Raw genomic sequence first — 16249 nt, 5'->3', positions numbered from 1 at the left:
TTTGTGAAATGGGTGACACAGTCATTCGATTGTTACTAGCATATTAATAAATTTCGTTATCATATGATAGTGGCACGTCCCAAGACAGACAGGTGTGTTGTAGGGGTGGAAGGACAAGAAAGACAGGTTTATCACAGGGGTGGTCAGGACAAGACACGACAGGTGTACTGCAGGTGAGGAAAGAGCAGAACAGAGATTTACTGCAGAGATAGAACCAGACAGAGATGTATTGCAGGAATGGACAAAACAAGACAGACAAGTGTGCTGCAGTGGTGGACAGAACAAGACAGACAAGTGTATTACAGGGGTGGACAGACAAGACAGACAAATGTTCCGCAAGGGAGGAGAGAACAAGGTTGGTAGGTTTACGAATATTGCAGGGATGGAGAGGGTAGGATAGGCAGGTGTATTGCAGGGGTGGCCACGACAGGTCAGGACAGACAGGTGTGCGTGTTGCAGAGTGTTGCAGCGGGAGGGTCGATACCATATGCCAGGTTATCTTGCGGTGCAGCTGTAATGCTCATCATCTCAAATTTGGAACCCGGCTTTTGACAGCTGCCCTAAGTCACCTCAGACCCCGCCTCATCTCGCAAAGTTGCGCTGATAACATTACTCCTTACCACCAGCCTCAGTCTACTTTGCTGTAGGACTTCTTGTAACGTAATATGGCTTGATCGATTTTGTGATGTTCCTGGATGTGTAACAGCAGTACTAATTTCCGCCAGATATTAATATGATAATATAGGCTAATACATCAATAAAATCGCACGCTTCAGTTTTGACTTAAAAAAAAAAAAAGGAGAGAATAGAAAGAATGATAATATTGACTGAAAGTCTCAGAATCTATTGTACGAGTACATTCGATAATGACAACAGTCAGTCCCATTTAACCCTTTGTGGAATGCAGAATTCCGAGACAAGATTACCATAGCCAAGAACATAGGCCTACATCATGTGACGCCTGAGAACATCGTCTGGGGTCTGTCAAGATAATATGAGAAAGATATAAACTTGCTGAAGAAAGTGTCGTCCAGGAGGGCTCCGATGATATCCAAAATTATCAGCATAACATGTGTTGTTCCAGGATGAATATTATATCAGGTAAATATTTATATGATAATGACTACGGAATGTCACAACCATGGCATATAATGCATAACCATGAAAGCAGGTTTACCAGCGCAAATGGAATCATCAGGCATTTTCCAATTACCATCGCGTGCGTAATCAGATTGTCTTGCGAGAAGTTCATATTGGAGTAAGTGTGCCTGGGCTGAAGGGTTGTGGGTAGGTGACCAGCCAAGGCTTCTGGTGGCATTACGTGATGGCGAAACCTTCTGTCGCCTCTTGGGGATTTGAATCGATGCGCTCTGCACCTGACCTTCACCCCGACGTCTGTATACTTGAAATCTGTGTAGACTTAAATGCCTAAGCGCCGATGGCCTCAGAGTTTTTATTTTTTTATTTTTTTTTTAATTTTTAACATGACATGTTTCACTGATGGAAGTACATAATTTATTTAACCGAAAAATAAAGTTATCTGGAGACAGCAAGAATAAAATACTAGACAACATGGTGGTAGTGAAGCGGTTAGCTCATTACTTGTGTTAATGTCTTGACATTAGGGAAAACAGAATGCTGATTACTTCCCGCCTTTACCTGATCGTCTGGCAGGGTGAAGATAACGTTAACAGCCAATACTTTATGACTTCCTTCGCGGTCGGGGTGAGGATCTCTAAGCTAGGATATCTTAGCTGAATCCGAGAATGTATTTTCCTATTTCATTTTTATTTGAATACGATAATATATGGCTTAAAAAGATTCTATAGTAGTGATGAGTTTAAGTAAGCCTATACCTAATCCCTCCATTTCGAATAGTTTCCCCTGAGCAGAGTAAAGTCGTCTGATGATTCCAGGGTTAAAGCCAAGGATCAAGGAATTAAGAGTAGATAACCAGCCTCCTCCCCAGAATGGCTTTACATGATCGAAAAAGTTTAGTCACCACGTGAAAATCAAACCCCCTGAAGCTAACCTCCTGCACTCACGAGATTAAGGGTGTGAGATTTGCTTCTGCAATAGATATGGTTGGATATTATAAACTAGACATAAACTGGATATTATCAACAAAGCAGAAAAAGATCAAGGAAAAACTAAACCACTGTAGAAAATTTGCTAGTCTTCAAAACTCACGATATTAAGGGTCTGACAGGCGTTATGGGGTTTCTTCTGCAATATACGTAGCCGAAGAATGTGGCGGCCATATTTGAAATTAGCCCCGGACTCCTTACAATGGTGGCCCAGTGTTTGTGGTGACCGGGGCTGGCGTGGATCCAGACACAGGCACCCCCCCATCCCCGTCTCCTTGGTCACTAGTGGAGGGGGAACTGAAGGGTCAAATGGAAAGGTGGAAGGAGAGAGTGAGAGAAAGGAGGGGACTGAAGAGTCAGATGTAAAAAGGAGGAAGAAAGGGATGGTAGAAAAGGGGAAGTTGGGGTCCTAATGGAATGATAGAAGAAATTAGGAAGGAACAAGTGACAGAAGAAGCAGGGGAGGGGCTGGAGGGACAATTGCACAGTAAGAAGGGGTAGAGGAGAACGGTGGAAGGAGAGAGGAGGGATAAGAGTAAGGAAAAAATGAAGTGTCTGATAGGCTAAACAGGTAAATGGAGGGATAGAGAAGAGTGAAGGAAGGGGGAGAAGAAATTGGAGAAAAGGGGGAGAACTGAAGGATTTAAAAAATGGAAGTAGATATAGCCTTCATTAACCCCTTCGCTTCTAAACGTCATTCCGAAGTTGACATAAAAAAAAAAAGTATAAGATTGTAAGAAAAAATTAATACATCATCTTAGCGAAGGAGTTCAGATTTTTAACAGTTTTTGGCCCTCCAGTCCGATAATGTACATTTATTTCATTCTTGTTACGTACTGACGAATTATTATTATTATTATTATTGTTGTTGTTATTATTGTATTGTTGTTGTTATTACTGTATTATTATTATTATTATTATTAATTATTATTAATTATCATCATCATCATCATCATCATTAGTAGTAGTAGTAGTAGTAGAAGTGTGCTTAGCAATGACTGAACGCGCTGATAGAACTCGTAGTTTGTAGTCTTATCTGAACTGAGTGAGACTTGTGCTATCAAAAGCAAAACACAAGTTACGTTCACGGCCTGAGTTGATTCAAGTTACATCTTATTTACGTGTTTTTTCAGGACAAGAAGGACAACAGCAGGCAGCGTATGAGGACTGTAATATTGCGAGAAGAGCAGGACTACAGCAGCTGTGTTGACGGGAGCCCCATTGTTACGTGATTTATAGCCGACAGGAGGCAGACAGAGCGGGAAGTATTGAAGGAATAAAGCCCATAAAAGAACAGACTGTGGACGTCATTAAATCTGGCTGAATGAAAGAGCGATTTAGAAAAGGGACTAACGACCGAAAATAATAGACTGGTAATTATTCAGTCTGATAGAATGAAAAGATGGTATGGAAGAGAATGAGCGTCAGAAATACAGTATATGGAATGAAAACATGACATGATTGCCTCTTTGAAGATAACACCAGCTAATTATGCACGTTATGTAGAGGGATAACAGAAATAACCGACTTTGGAAAATCAGTAGAACTGACAGGATAAGCGAGAAGCATAGAAAGAAAAAGAACCAAAAATAATAGACTCTGGAAATCATTAACACTGTCAGTGTAATTAAAGTAATTGGAATAATTGATGTTGTGGAAAGCAATAAAACAAACATGACCAACGGAAAATATTAGCGGAATAGGAATCAGAAATAACTGTGAACAGTTTTCAGTGTAACATGATAAATGGAAATTGTTGATGGAGTTAGAACCCCAAATAATAAACTTTATGTAAATCAGTAAAATATAAAGAATTGGCAGGTGATGTAGTTGGGATTAAGCAGAAGTAAAAGACTGGAAATTGGTAATGCGCAGAAGAAGCAGGTGATGTAGCAGGAAAAGGAATAAAATATAACAGACTAACAGCAAGAAGAGATGTGACGCTATGGCAGCTTAGAAAAGTAACAGGAGGATCAGGTAATGTAGCCAGAAAAAGGGCCAAAAATTGTAAAATACATGGTTATTAGCAGCATGACCCCAAACGGGATTGAGGCGTCTGGCAATAGATAGATAGATAGATCAAATGGGATGATACGGAAGCTAACAAAATTAATAAAAGATTCAGGTGATGTGGTAGGATGAAAGAATAATCAGATATAACAATCTTCATGTTAAGACAGAGGCTGGGCAGATGATAAAGGAGGACTAAGGAGAAGGGGCAGAAAGTCAGACAGGGAAGGAAGAAAGCAGGCAGCAGAAGCACACGATAGCCCCTGAAAGAAGGAAATAGAAGAAGCAAGGAGGGAGCGAAGGTGCCGTTAGAAGCACGAGAGTCCGTGGAGGAAAGCAGGAAGTAAGGAATGAGGAAGAAAAGAAGAATCTAGCGAGACAACAGAAGCACACGAGTGACCCAGAAGGAAGGAGGAAGCTAGTTGGTAGGAAGGAGAGAAGGAAGGAAGGAAGGAGGAAGAGAATGAAAGAAGGAACGAAAATACAAGTAACCCAGAAGGAAGGAAGGAAGGAGTGAGTAAGAAAAGGAGCAGAATCCAGACCAGAAGCTCAGAGGGAAGGAAGGAAGAAGGGAGAGAGAGACGGAAAGAAGGAGTAATTGAGGCTTGAAGGGGTATATTTATGCCTGTCGACCGCACGACGTTCAGTAAGGTAAATAATACGACTCACAACAAACAAACTTACATCCAGGTCCCCATTTATACTCCAAAGTGAACAGGAAGGGAGGCGAGAGAAAGAAAGGAAGGAAGAAGGAAGCACGAAATCCCAAAGAGTGAGAAAGAAAGCAGAAGAAAGTAAGCACGAAAGCCTCAAGAGGAAGGTAGAAGATAGGAGGACGCGAGTACGAATTAAGAAAGAAAAGTGGAAATTTGTGTGGTTGAGTGAAGAAGTAGTTGGACAGCAGAAAAGTAGGAGAAAGTGCGAAACCCCAAGAGTGAAAAAAAAAAGAAAAGAAGAACCAAGAAAGCACGAAGTGTTAAAAAAGAAAGTAAAGGGAGTAAGAGAGTGTGCCGTGAGGAAGAAGAGAAGAAGTGAGAGAGGGTTGCTAAGGTTATGGGAGGGGATGTATCAGGTCGGGTGGTGGCCTTGCTGCTCACCCTACCCTCCCTAGTGTGTTACCTGATGCTTCTGGACACCGACACAACGCGGTACCCCCAGAAGCACAAGCAGGATCCAGGTGAGTGTATCAGATTGTAGGATGGCTTTGTTTATGTCCTCTAGCAGCTTGCGGAGCGGCTCTATGATGTCCTTATTAGCCATTCTGAAGAGGAACGCCTTCACATCGTGGCACTGATATACGGTAACCAGGCAACTCCGGTTTGGATATACAACGTCCTTTATCTCCCTCCCTGCCCTCCAAAAGGCGAATGGTGGGCTGTAAGAAAACTTCGGCTTCACGTTCAGAGCAGCTTGGGGCCTCAACAACTGTCTTTATATGAGTAAACACATTCAGGATCCAGGTGAGTGTATCAACTTTGAGGATGGATCTGTGTATGCTCTTAACCTTCTCTTGGTCTCGTTTTGTCTTATATTCAGGCTCAACTAACGCCAAACAACTTTATTTAGTAAAGAGTGAGTCACAGGAACCTTGGGAGTGTTAGTAACTTATTGGCACCAATAGTCCTCTTATGGTTGGGACGGATTTAATGGTCCATTATAGCTAACGCAAAATAATTGTACTCACCTTAGTATGAATCACAGGCGCCTGAGTGTTGGTTACTGTCACAAGCACACACAGGATAAGGAATGGCTTTGCTCATATCCTTGTTTCCATTTTTGCTGTCTGTGTAACCTTCACTAAGATGTCTTATTTTTCAGTTTAGTCAGCCTATCACTATGGTAAGCGATTTTATGCAGCTTAGGGCGGACCTTTAACAGTGACTGAGTTTAATGAAGGATAAATCTAACTTTCCCAGCTCTAAAAGTCACTCCTCAGCTGAACAAAATCGTCCTGAGATAGCAAGACTAAGCTAGAAAAAAGTATTTCCTCGTTGCGAAGAGGATACCCCATTCAGTACGGTCTTCCTTGAATTATTCTTACTGCCACTGACGATTTTACTTCGCATCGAGAAGATTATCGAACTGGAGGGATATTTTAGCCTTGATTAAGCCCTTCAAATATGTATGTAGGTATGTAGGTATGTATTAAGTCGAATAGAATCGTCTGCAGACAGGAAGAACGTAATATAAAATACAGACAGACGGTCATAGATATATGTAACCAAAAATAGACTAATAGATAAATCGACAGGCAGCTGGTTAGATAATTATACAGTACCAAGAATATATTGAAGATACTCACAGAACTGCACCTTTGACCCTCTTTGTGTGTGTGTGTGTGTGTGTGTGTGTGTGTGTGTGTGTGTGTGTGTGTGTGTGTGTGGCTTATAGAGGATTTTGCTCACATGAAGGTAAATGTCTCATACTGAAAGTAAAAAAAAAAAAAAAAAATGTACTTTTCTTTGACTCCCTGTGTTATCTGAGGAAATTTGAGTAGGATGATATATATAAGAAGCTGGAAATGAGCCATATTGGTCCTTTATGTTGTGTAGTAAATCATCATCATCGTCGTAATCCAGTTTCCCATGCTGACGTGAGGAGGTTGGTGGTTGTGATGATGAAGATGATGATGATGGCTGGAGACATATGGAGCATGGCCGGATGCCATTGGGACAGCATCCTCCTCCTCTTCTTCCTCCTCCTCCTCCTTCTTCTCCTCCTCCTCCTCTTCCTCCTTCTCTTCCTCCTCCTTCTCCTCCTTTTGTAATGGCATAGAATTGTGCAGTAATATTTCATCATTGTGTTCTCGCGCAGGTAATACGCACAGATCCATCGCTTATTCTTATTATTTTTCTTAAGGGATGAAAGGAGATTATACCGGCACTACATAGTATCACACATCCACTGGTTAATATTTAAAGGATTTCAGATATTAGTTACATATTGCAGTGAATTTTATGTGTACACTGGTGTTTTACGATTTTACACACACACACACACACACACACACACACACACACACAAAAGATAGTGTATGTGTTTGTGTGTGTGTGTGTGTGTGTGTGTGTGTGTGTGTGTGTGTGTGTGTGTGTGTGTGTGTGTGTGTGTTTGGCGGTGGTCCAGGTGTAGGGTGAGGAACATTACAAGCCCCACTGGTCCCCCTCGCCGCTACACACACACACACACACACACACACACACACACACACACACACACACACACACACACACACACACACTCCATACCCAACCAAACATTCTTATAATAAACTCCCAATAAATCTTCTGAATCCATGCATTCTCCGTTCACTAAGTTTAGCAATAATATATCTTGACACCAGAGAGCGAGTGGTCATCGTCCTCTGCCTCGCTCCCCGACACCAGATTCCCTTTAGTGAACGAGACGCCCTCCGAGCAAGACTACTGGTGGGACGACTGGCGTGAGGTGCAGCGGCGGCGTAAGGCAGCGTTGAGAAGGGCCTGCAATCATGTCACTAGGGGCAGGGTCAAGTCACGTGCCAGGCTTATCACTGATCGCAAGTACCTCTACAACCTCCTGGTAGATGACAACCATAAGGCCATCTACTGCTACGTCCCTAAGGTGCAACGCAGTATCCATCGCCATTTCAGATATGTGTACTAATGCAGGCCACTGACATCACATGAACTAAATTGTTCATTATTAATTATCAAAATAGCGTATTCATTTTACTCATGTCATTCAGTGATGCATTTATGAGGTTTGTGTAGCACTATAACGATATTCATAGTATAGTTTTTGTTAAGCTACGGCCAGGGGAACACTTGCCCAAATACCTCTACACCCTGATCAGGACCAGGTAAAATATGGCAAGATGAAGATGTATTTTCAAGTATTTTTTAGGAAATTGTCACGCCCTCCTGAGCTCTTGTGTCCGGCAGGTGGCGTGTACCAACTGGAAGCGCATTATGATGATCCTGTCAGGCCGCAGCAATGCCACCGACCCCCTCACCATCCGGTCACACATCCCGCATGAAGAAGGCGTCCTCACCAGGCTCTCAGGAGTAGGTCGTGTTTGCTTATAGCGCGCGCACACACACACACACACACACACACACACACACACACACACACACGAGACCAAAAGAAACCTATAAAGTGCACGTCTGTCTGTTGATTCAGTACAGTATACCCAGCAAGGCTCATAAACAGACATATTTATTATATTCTGGGCGCTTGCTTAATTATCCAAGTTTTTTCAGTATTTGCAGAATCTGAAACACTCTTATTAACATTTCAGGTAACCATGCTGAATTACAAGCTGAGAACATATACAAAGTTTCTCTTGGTACGCCATCCAATAGAACGTCTAGTATCTGCATACCGAAACAAGCTCGTTATTAATTCCACCTCGGCTACTGATTTCAAGAGAAGGTTTGGCATCACCATTCTGAAGAAGTACCGCAAGGGATCAGATCAGCACAACGCGTCCTTGAGCGGAGATGGAGTGACATTCCCAGAGTTTGTCTCATACCTGACAGACAGAGAGCAGAGTAGCTATCAAAGTATGAATGAACACTGGTCACCATACCTCGAGCTTTGCCATCCATGCACCATTAAATACAACATTATAGGCAAATATGAGACGTTAGAGGAGGATGCGGAGTATATCCTCAGAAAAATTGGTGCTCCCTCTTACTTGCATTTTCCTCCCGTTTTAACATCCCATACACCCTCCCTTGTGTCATCTCACTTGGCCTCCCTCAGTGACACTCTGCTCAGAAGACTCTATGAGGTGTATAAGTATGATTTTAAACTATTTCAGTACGACATGGAAAACAATAAGATTGCATTTTAATTTTTTGTTGCAGGATTATTCAGTACATTATACGAGCTGAAGGGCCATTAACTCATGTATACAGTACCTTTATAACATTGCTACATTCACTGCTCAACGTACCTTGCCTTAACTAGTGTATCCTCATTACCCGTTTGTCCATATTTAAAATTAAGATGTAAGTATTGATAATATTTACAGTACAGGTATTATGGTATACTTTGGAACTCTTAAAACTTCAATGGCAATAAATGGAGTGCTTCCCAATAATGCCAAGCTGGTACAGTATAAACTAAGGATTCACCTAAAGCCTTGAGAAAAAATGACATACTCTAACGTTCTGTATTTTTTCATCTTGAAATTAGGACAGCTCACCCTTGCCTTAAATGTCTAGACTGTGTAGCCCTGTATGGGCCTGGGGCTAGGCTACTCAGTCCAGTCTTACTCCAGATGGAGAAACAAAGGACTGCATAATGGATGGATGGATGGAATTTTGTAAATTGTAGGACTGGGATCAACTAATCATTCACATATCAATTGTATCAGAAAGCAGCATATCTGTAAAGTTCCATTGAAGGGTGAAATTGCGCCATGGTGTCCTCCACTGCTTCTTATCCGATTGTGATGAACACATGCCACCCTCATGTACAGTACATACATTAGCTGACTATATCAACTGTGGTACAGTATGTGTGTATTCACAGCATATCAGTACTGTGCAGTACATATCCATCAAATGGTTTCTTCCCATTTAGCAGATATAATAACTTTACTACGATGATCCCCTGCTCTCATATAGTCTCTTACTTCCAGACAGTTTTACTCAAATCAAGATAGAGAAAGAAAAAATGAAGCAACGTACAGAAGGTGTGTCCATGAGGTGGAGCCAGGATTGTGGAAGCTTGAATGTTAAGTGAATGAGTGTGTGGTTCATTTCATTGATCGTTTTGTTAATTAATTCTCCTACCATCATGTACTTTTCCTTTTCGTTGTTTTCTGGACCCTGTCTCACTCCATCTATATAGTTGCGAAGAAGAGGCGGGATAATGATGATGATGATGATGAAAGAAAGACCGCTTGTACTGAAGTGGCTAACGAAAGCTATATCTAAGTCCTCCTATTGAAATATCTTTCCTAAGCAGAATAAAACTGTATGGACATAACAAAAGTAAAAAATATATATAAGACGCCCTTGGGATGGACATATTAATGGCTGGCCAGCGTATTCTTTTTCCATAACCAAAAAATGCTTTCTGTTGCATAAAAATCGAAGTATGAGTGCCGTATAGTACATCAAACGTAGGTTGAAAATACATTAGCCCACCAGTTATCTCAAAATTCTGTACTATTGGTGTTTGTCAAATATGTACCGAAATGCAGTTATGTGTAATTTTATACAGGTATGGACTGAATATTATCACGAATGGCAAGAAATACATAGTCAGAGGTATGAGCAATTTGGGGATAAGTTAGTACATTTCTCGTACTCTTAACCAGGTAGCCTACTTTGAATAGATATACCATCAGCACCCGTATTTGTAAAAGAAGCAAGGCACATTACGAGAAAAAATTCATCACCAAATGTTAACCTTTTATTGTGTGAAAAAATAGCCATAATACATTTCAGTACGGTACTTTGGCGTTGGGAGTAAAAACTGGGTGGGAGAAATTCTCCATATTACTGGAGAACACATGGCCATTGGTTTTGAACTAAATCTATGCATGCAATTAATCTCCTCATTCATGGTGTAAGTAATCGATTCTCCTTTCCCTGACTGACTGCCTGCCCAAGTTTCGTGGGTATATGGTGTGTAATTTTCTTCTTGGCTGAATCACTCTCTCCATCTCCAGACGCAGTTATGTTTTAGCCTAATCCATATATCATTGGCTTTGTACAATACAGTAATTACGGTATTAGTTTGCTCAGTAACATAATCTATCTCTGTATCTATAGCCAGAGACCATAATCCCGTAAGAGGTGGCCGTTTGTCTTTGAGTTAGCTGTTTTAAGGAGAGGGGCATTAATTCTCCTCCAACCTACTTCTTGACACGTGGGGAACGTATGGATTGGTTATATGGTTACCACCCAGCGTTGTAAATGGTTTCCTGGTTTACAGAAAACTATTAGGCTTGTCACTCAGTGTGAAGCCACCTGAAAAGGAAAGAAGAGTAATAAAAAGTGACAGGAAAGATGAGAGAAATAGGAAGAGAGGAGGGCAGACAGAAAAAGAATGATAAAAGTGAAGAAAGAAGTAGGCAGCACTAAATCGAGTGAGTGGATGATGGTCGCCACTACATACCACCTCAGTAATATAAGCTCTCCAAATATAAAATGACAAGACCCTGACTACACATTTACTCTGCTGCTAAAATAAGGGAATGTGAATCACCTCACAACCTCACAGCTCAAAGCCTGTAAGTTAACACAGAAATGGAGTTTTATGAGCTTTCCAGTGATGGTTTTGACCTCTTTTTTTTTTTTTTATGACCTGTAGTTCACATGATAGCTGAAAATTAACTTAGTTCCTCACTCTAGCCTGTCTGTCGTATACCAGACGGAGTTTTGCTTGAGTGTGAGCAAGAGTACCGAGTTATTGGTGATTTCATATAGTGAACTTTTTACAGTACCAGCTTTGATTAGCCAAAATTTTATGCATACCACTTGAGCACTATTTCATATACAAGCATTTTAAAGTTTTATTACATCAGTAGTATCATTAGTCACCTTGTATGGGCAGATGATTATGACGATTAATTTAAAATGCCTGAGTAGGTCAGTGGGGCAGAGCCATGCGGCACAAATGCATTAGCCAGTATGGTGAGCTGCTTAATGAAGTTGTGTGCAGAACTGTAACTACTTAGCAGATACACTAGCACATCAGTACATGCACACCAATATCCATTGCAACGATGTGAATTAAGACAAGCCAGTTATAACCAGGTAATGACTGAATAATGAATGGATGAGGGAATGAACAGCTTGTATGATAAAAAGACGGTACTACTGCTGAAAGCTAGAATAACAAGTGAGTGAAAGTATGGCCGGTTTCACTATGATTTCTGTTGATACCTTTTATTCGTCCCTCACCTCGTCTTACTTCTGGATCCTACCGACATTGGTAACAGCTGGACTAGACTGATTATTAAATTTTAGGATATGTAATTGAAATTCTGAGGTAAGTGGTGATTTAGGATGTGATTGGTTTGTATACTTTTTTTTTTTTTTTTAAGTCTGGCTCAGTGGTGTGCACAGATATTTGGGTGGCAGAGACTGTAGATAAAAAAAGAGGCATCACACCTTTTGCCAGGTACTGAAGGGAGAGAGAGAGGGGGGGGGGGAAAGAATTATGTAACCATTACGTAACTGGCAGGGCAGTTTTTAGCCCATTTGAGCCTTTCCTGTGCACGCCCCTGTCCTAGCTGTACAGGTATGTGCCTGAGAAGTACTGGAGACTTACTAAGATAGGAGATAATCGATCTATATGCAGTAGCCTTTATGGTGTATGCTTGTAGTGGGTAGATATGTAGCAGCTCTTAAATACTCAGGATATTGTAGCTGTGACTAGTCATAAATTGTATATTATTGTATATAGCAAAATACTATTAATTCAGATGTTTCAAATGATGTTTCTGAAATGGTTCGTTGTATTAAGCTTTTGTAGGAACTGATTGTCCATACCTACTGCTAGACGTATTTATTTATGCTGGACATATTCATTTTTGTGCAGTTAATGCTGTACTGGTTGCTGCGAGGGAAATGGATGTTTGCAAGCTAGTACAGATATTTTAAGCCACTTATAAGGGTTGTTGGATAAGACGGCATGGAGGCAGAGCTTGATGTGACTCCTATTGTAATGTTCACCTGAGTGAAGAAGATTTTGAATCATTCGAGAAGTTCAAACACTATCTTAATGCAGGAATAGAAAAGTGAATTATATGTAAAGTAAGAAAAAAAGAGTGATTCAGAGAGGAAGAGAGGTTAATTGAGTATAAAGGTTGCAAACTCATATGAATAATGTTCTAGTTTATGTGGAAGGCAGTGATCAGGAAAGGTTCATAAAATGTGAGTTTCATTGATTAGATGGGTAAGGAATGTGAAAGATGGGGATTAAGAAGTCGACAGATCAGGATAGAAGAGAGTGTCCTTAGCATCTTCAAAAGACCAGTTACATGGGAAGAGTAGATATGACTAGAATGTTGAAAAGGTTTTATTTAAGTTGCAGGTAGGAAGAGATGTATTTGGTTAAGAGTAAGATGGCCTGTCATGGTGAACGAATTGGTTAAAATGCTGAGAACTGAGGAACGAGAGAACCAGACACATGAGTTTTGCAAAGAGATACGCAGGATATATATATATATATATATATATATATATATATATATATATATATATATATATATATATATATATTTTATAGCTCGCAGGTACTGTTGAAATTACTTGTTGTGGATTCATAGAGAGGGTGAGTGGCGTATTGTTTGCCCTGTTTCACCAGGCTTTGTTGACAGCTTTCACTTTTCATGTTTGCTTCTAGTTTTTAGATCCTGCTCATTCCATTGGCACAGGAAATTAATATATGACGATGATTCTTATGGAGTGAGTTTAGTAAAACACTATCTGTTTATGCACTAGTCCATATCCCCTTTAGTATTATCAGTACTGTACTCCTTTTGACTCTAACTTTACCTGAAATTGCCATCTCCCCTTGAATGCCGAGTTGAAGGACTAGATTGACACTAGATTATGGTGCTAATCACAGAGAAGTGCTATAGAAAATTTCCAGAACGGTAGCGTTGTCTCTTTCTACCACAGACCTACGTGAAATAAGCTGCAAAGGGACAAAAATCTGGGACAAATTAGAGTAAAAAAAGAGTACGGTAAAGTCATTTGATTTTCCTGTCGCATTTGTTTACATTAAGGAGAGTTCTCTGTTGTCTGCAGGGGGATCAAGGATGGGCTCTCAGTTATATATATATATATATATATATATATATATATATAAGTTTTGTGGGTAATTATTGCGGTCCAGTCGGATTGAGCCGGTGAAGGTTTATATCCAAGGGATGGTTGGGGTTGATTGCTCATGTAATGCCACTCGGGGATGAGTGAGGCTGGTCACTCTCATCTTAAATGGCGGGACCAACTGCCTAGCGCCGGGCTCCTACGCTCTTCATGGGGCAATGTAGGATTGGATGATGGATATATATATATATATATATATATATATATATATATATATCATCATCATCATCATCATCATCATCCGGACCTCTTTTCCCACCCTAGGGCAGGGTAAGGAGTAGCAACGTCCAGACTGCTCAGGTTTGCCCAATCCAATGGACCATGCTTCCATTCACTCAACATTCAAGCCACTGGAATCCTAGTTCTATCTAATACGCCAAAAACTTTCACTACATTCTGTAGCATCACATAACTGTATCTAATAGAGTCAATCCGGACGCTGTCACGATAAAAAGGGGTGCCAAATCCCAGATCATGCACTGCTTCTCACGACATTCAACCAGCCAGCTCGATCTTTTGTCAGTCCCATAGCCTCACCAACTTCCATACCTCTCTTCCCCACACACTAATCCACCATATCATTCCACCTTCTCCCTGGCCTACCTCGCCTTTTCCCTCCTTCAAAATCGCAAAGATATACCTTTTTCACCACTCTATTGTTATCCATTCTCTCATCAAGCCAGCTCGATCTCCTGTCAGTCCCCTAGCCTCACCAACTTCCATACCTTTCTTCCCCACATACTAATCCACCTTCTCCTTGGCCTACCTCGCCTTCTTCCTTCAAAATCGCATAGATATACCTTTTTCACCACTCGCTATTTATTCTCTCCACTTGACCATACCATCTCAGTACACTTTTCGATTCTGGTGTCCACGGACTTCCCTACTCTGCATCTTTCACGAATCACATTATTTCGTATCCTATCCACTCTCAGTTCTCCAAATACATTCCTCAGCAGTCCCATCTCCACTGCTTTCACTCCTAACTTTCCATTTTTATGCCACACCATAGTCTCACATCCATATGTTAAAGTTGGCACTAACACTCCATGTAAGCCTGGCGCAGCTGCAACACTCAAGTCAAGGCCGTCACAGCACCAGCCACTTTCCTTCCATGTGTCACTCTACTTTCCATTTCTTGTGCACATTTTCTCTTTTTTCTGTCACTGTACCCATGTATTTGAACCCTCTCACCAATTCCAGTCTTTCTCCATTCACTGCAGCATCACACTGGGAGTCACCTCTCTCGATTACTATCACTTTACTCTTTTCTACATTTAATCTCAAGGCACTACACTCACAGACATCAGCAAAACTCTGCACTAGTCTACAAAGTTCTTGTTCGGTATTTGCAAGTAGTATTGCATCATCAGCGCACAATAAATTTGAAATATTCCATCCAGCACCATTCATTACCAACGCCATCCCTCTCCATTACTCGTGTTTTTACTCATCATCCCATCCATATGTATATTGAACAACCATGGGGACATCACACAACCTTGTCGCACGCCCTTATTCATCATGAACCATTCACTTAGATGCCTATTTACCCTTACAGATGGCTCATTACCATCATAAAAACTATTTACGGCACCTAGCAGCTTACCATCTACACCGTACATGCGCAAAACCGTCACAATCCTTCTCTGTCTACTTTGTCGAATGCTTTTTCAAGATCCATAAATGCCATAGACACCTTATAGTCCTCACAAACCTTCTCCACTATGTTAACAGCAAATATTTGATCCACACATCCTCTGTCACTCCTAAAGCCATAAGCCACCCTGTTCATCGCTCACTAAGATTCTTATATATACTCATCGTACTTTCCGTATAATAATTCTTCTATATACCTTCCCTGCAACACTCAATAAACTTATTCCAGGAAAATTCTTGCACTCACTTCGCTCATCTTTATTTTTGTAGAAGAGTATAGTCACAGCCTTTTCCCACTCTGCTGGCACAGTTTCACTCCACCATGCCTTCTTACATATCTCCAACAAGCATTTCATTCCACTTTCCCCACTACACTTAATCACCTCCGCATACACCTCATCAACCTCAGCTGCTTTCCCACTTTTCAGCCGCTTCACAGCGTTCTTCATTTGTGTGAGTGTCACGTGTCCAATCACTGCATTCCTTCTCTGTACACCCCCAAAACCAGTCATGTTAACAGTCGCTTTGCTCTGTCCATTCCAGTTCATTAGACTTTCAAAATGTTCATTCCATCTGGTCCTTGCTTCATTCCCATGGGTTAATAATCTACACGTACATCCTTCACACTTTCACATTTCTCTCCGTTCACTTCTG

General features: G+C 41.0%; 1 protein-coding gene across 1 annotated transcript; it reads left to right on the top strand.

The window, feature by feature from the left end:
- The first annotated feature begins 5150 nt into the window (after positions 1-5150).
- Positions 5151-8964, top strand: LOC145408022 (carbohydrate sulfotransferase 11-like). Its single transcript, XM_080278823.1, has 4 exons — positions 5151-5274; positions 7438-7697; positions 8018-8149; positions 8377-8964. Exons 1-4 carry the CDS (start codon positions 5151-5153, stop codon positions 8932-8934), a joined length of 1074 nt encoding a protein of 357 aa, XP_080134949.1. The 3' UTR covers positions 8935-8964.
- Positions 8965-16249: the final 7285 nt, after the last annotated feature.

Source organism: Coenobita brevimanus, chromosome 75, assembly GCF_032717465.1.
Source record: "Coenobita brevimanus isolate Jiangsu-jjx chromosome 75, ASM3271746v2, whole genome shotgun sequence".
NCBI lineage: Eukaryota > Metazoa > Arthropoda > Malacostraca > Decapoda > Coenobitidae > Coenobita > Coenobita brevimanus.
Note: the sequence above shows the minus strand (reverse complement) of the source record. Positions and strands in the feature narration are given on the sequence as shown.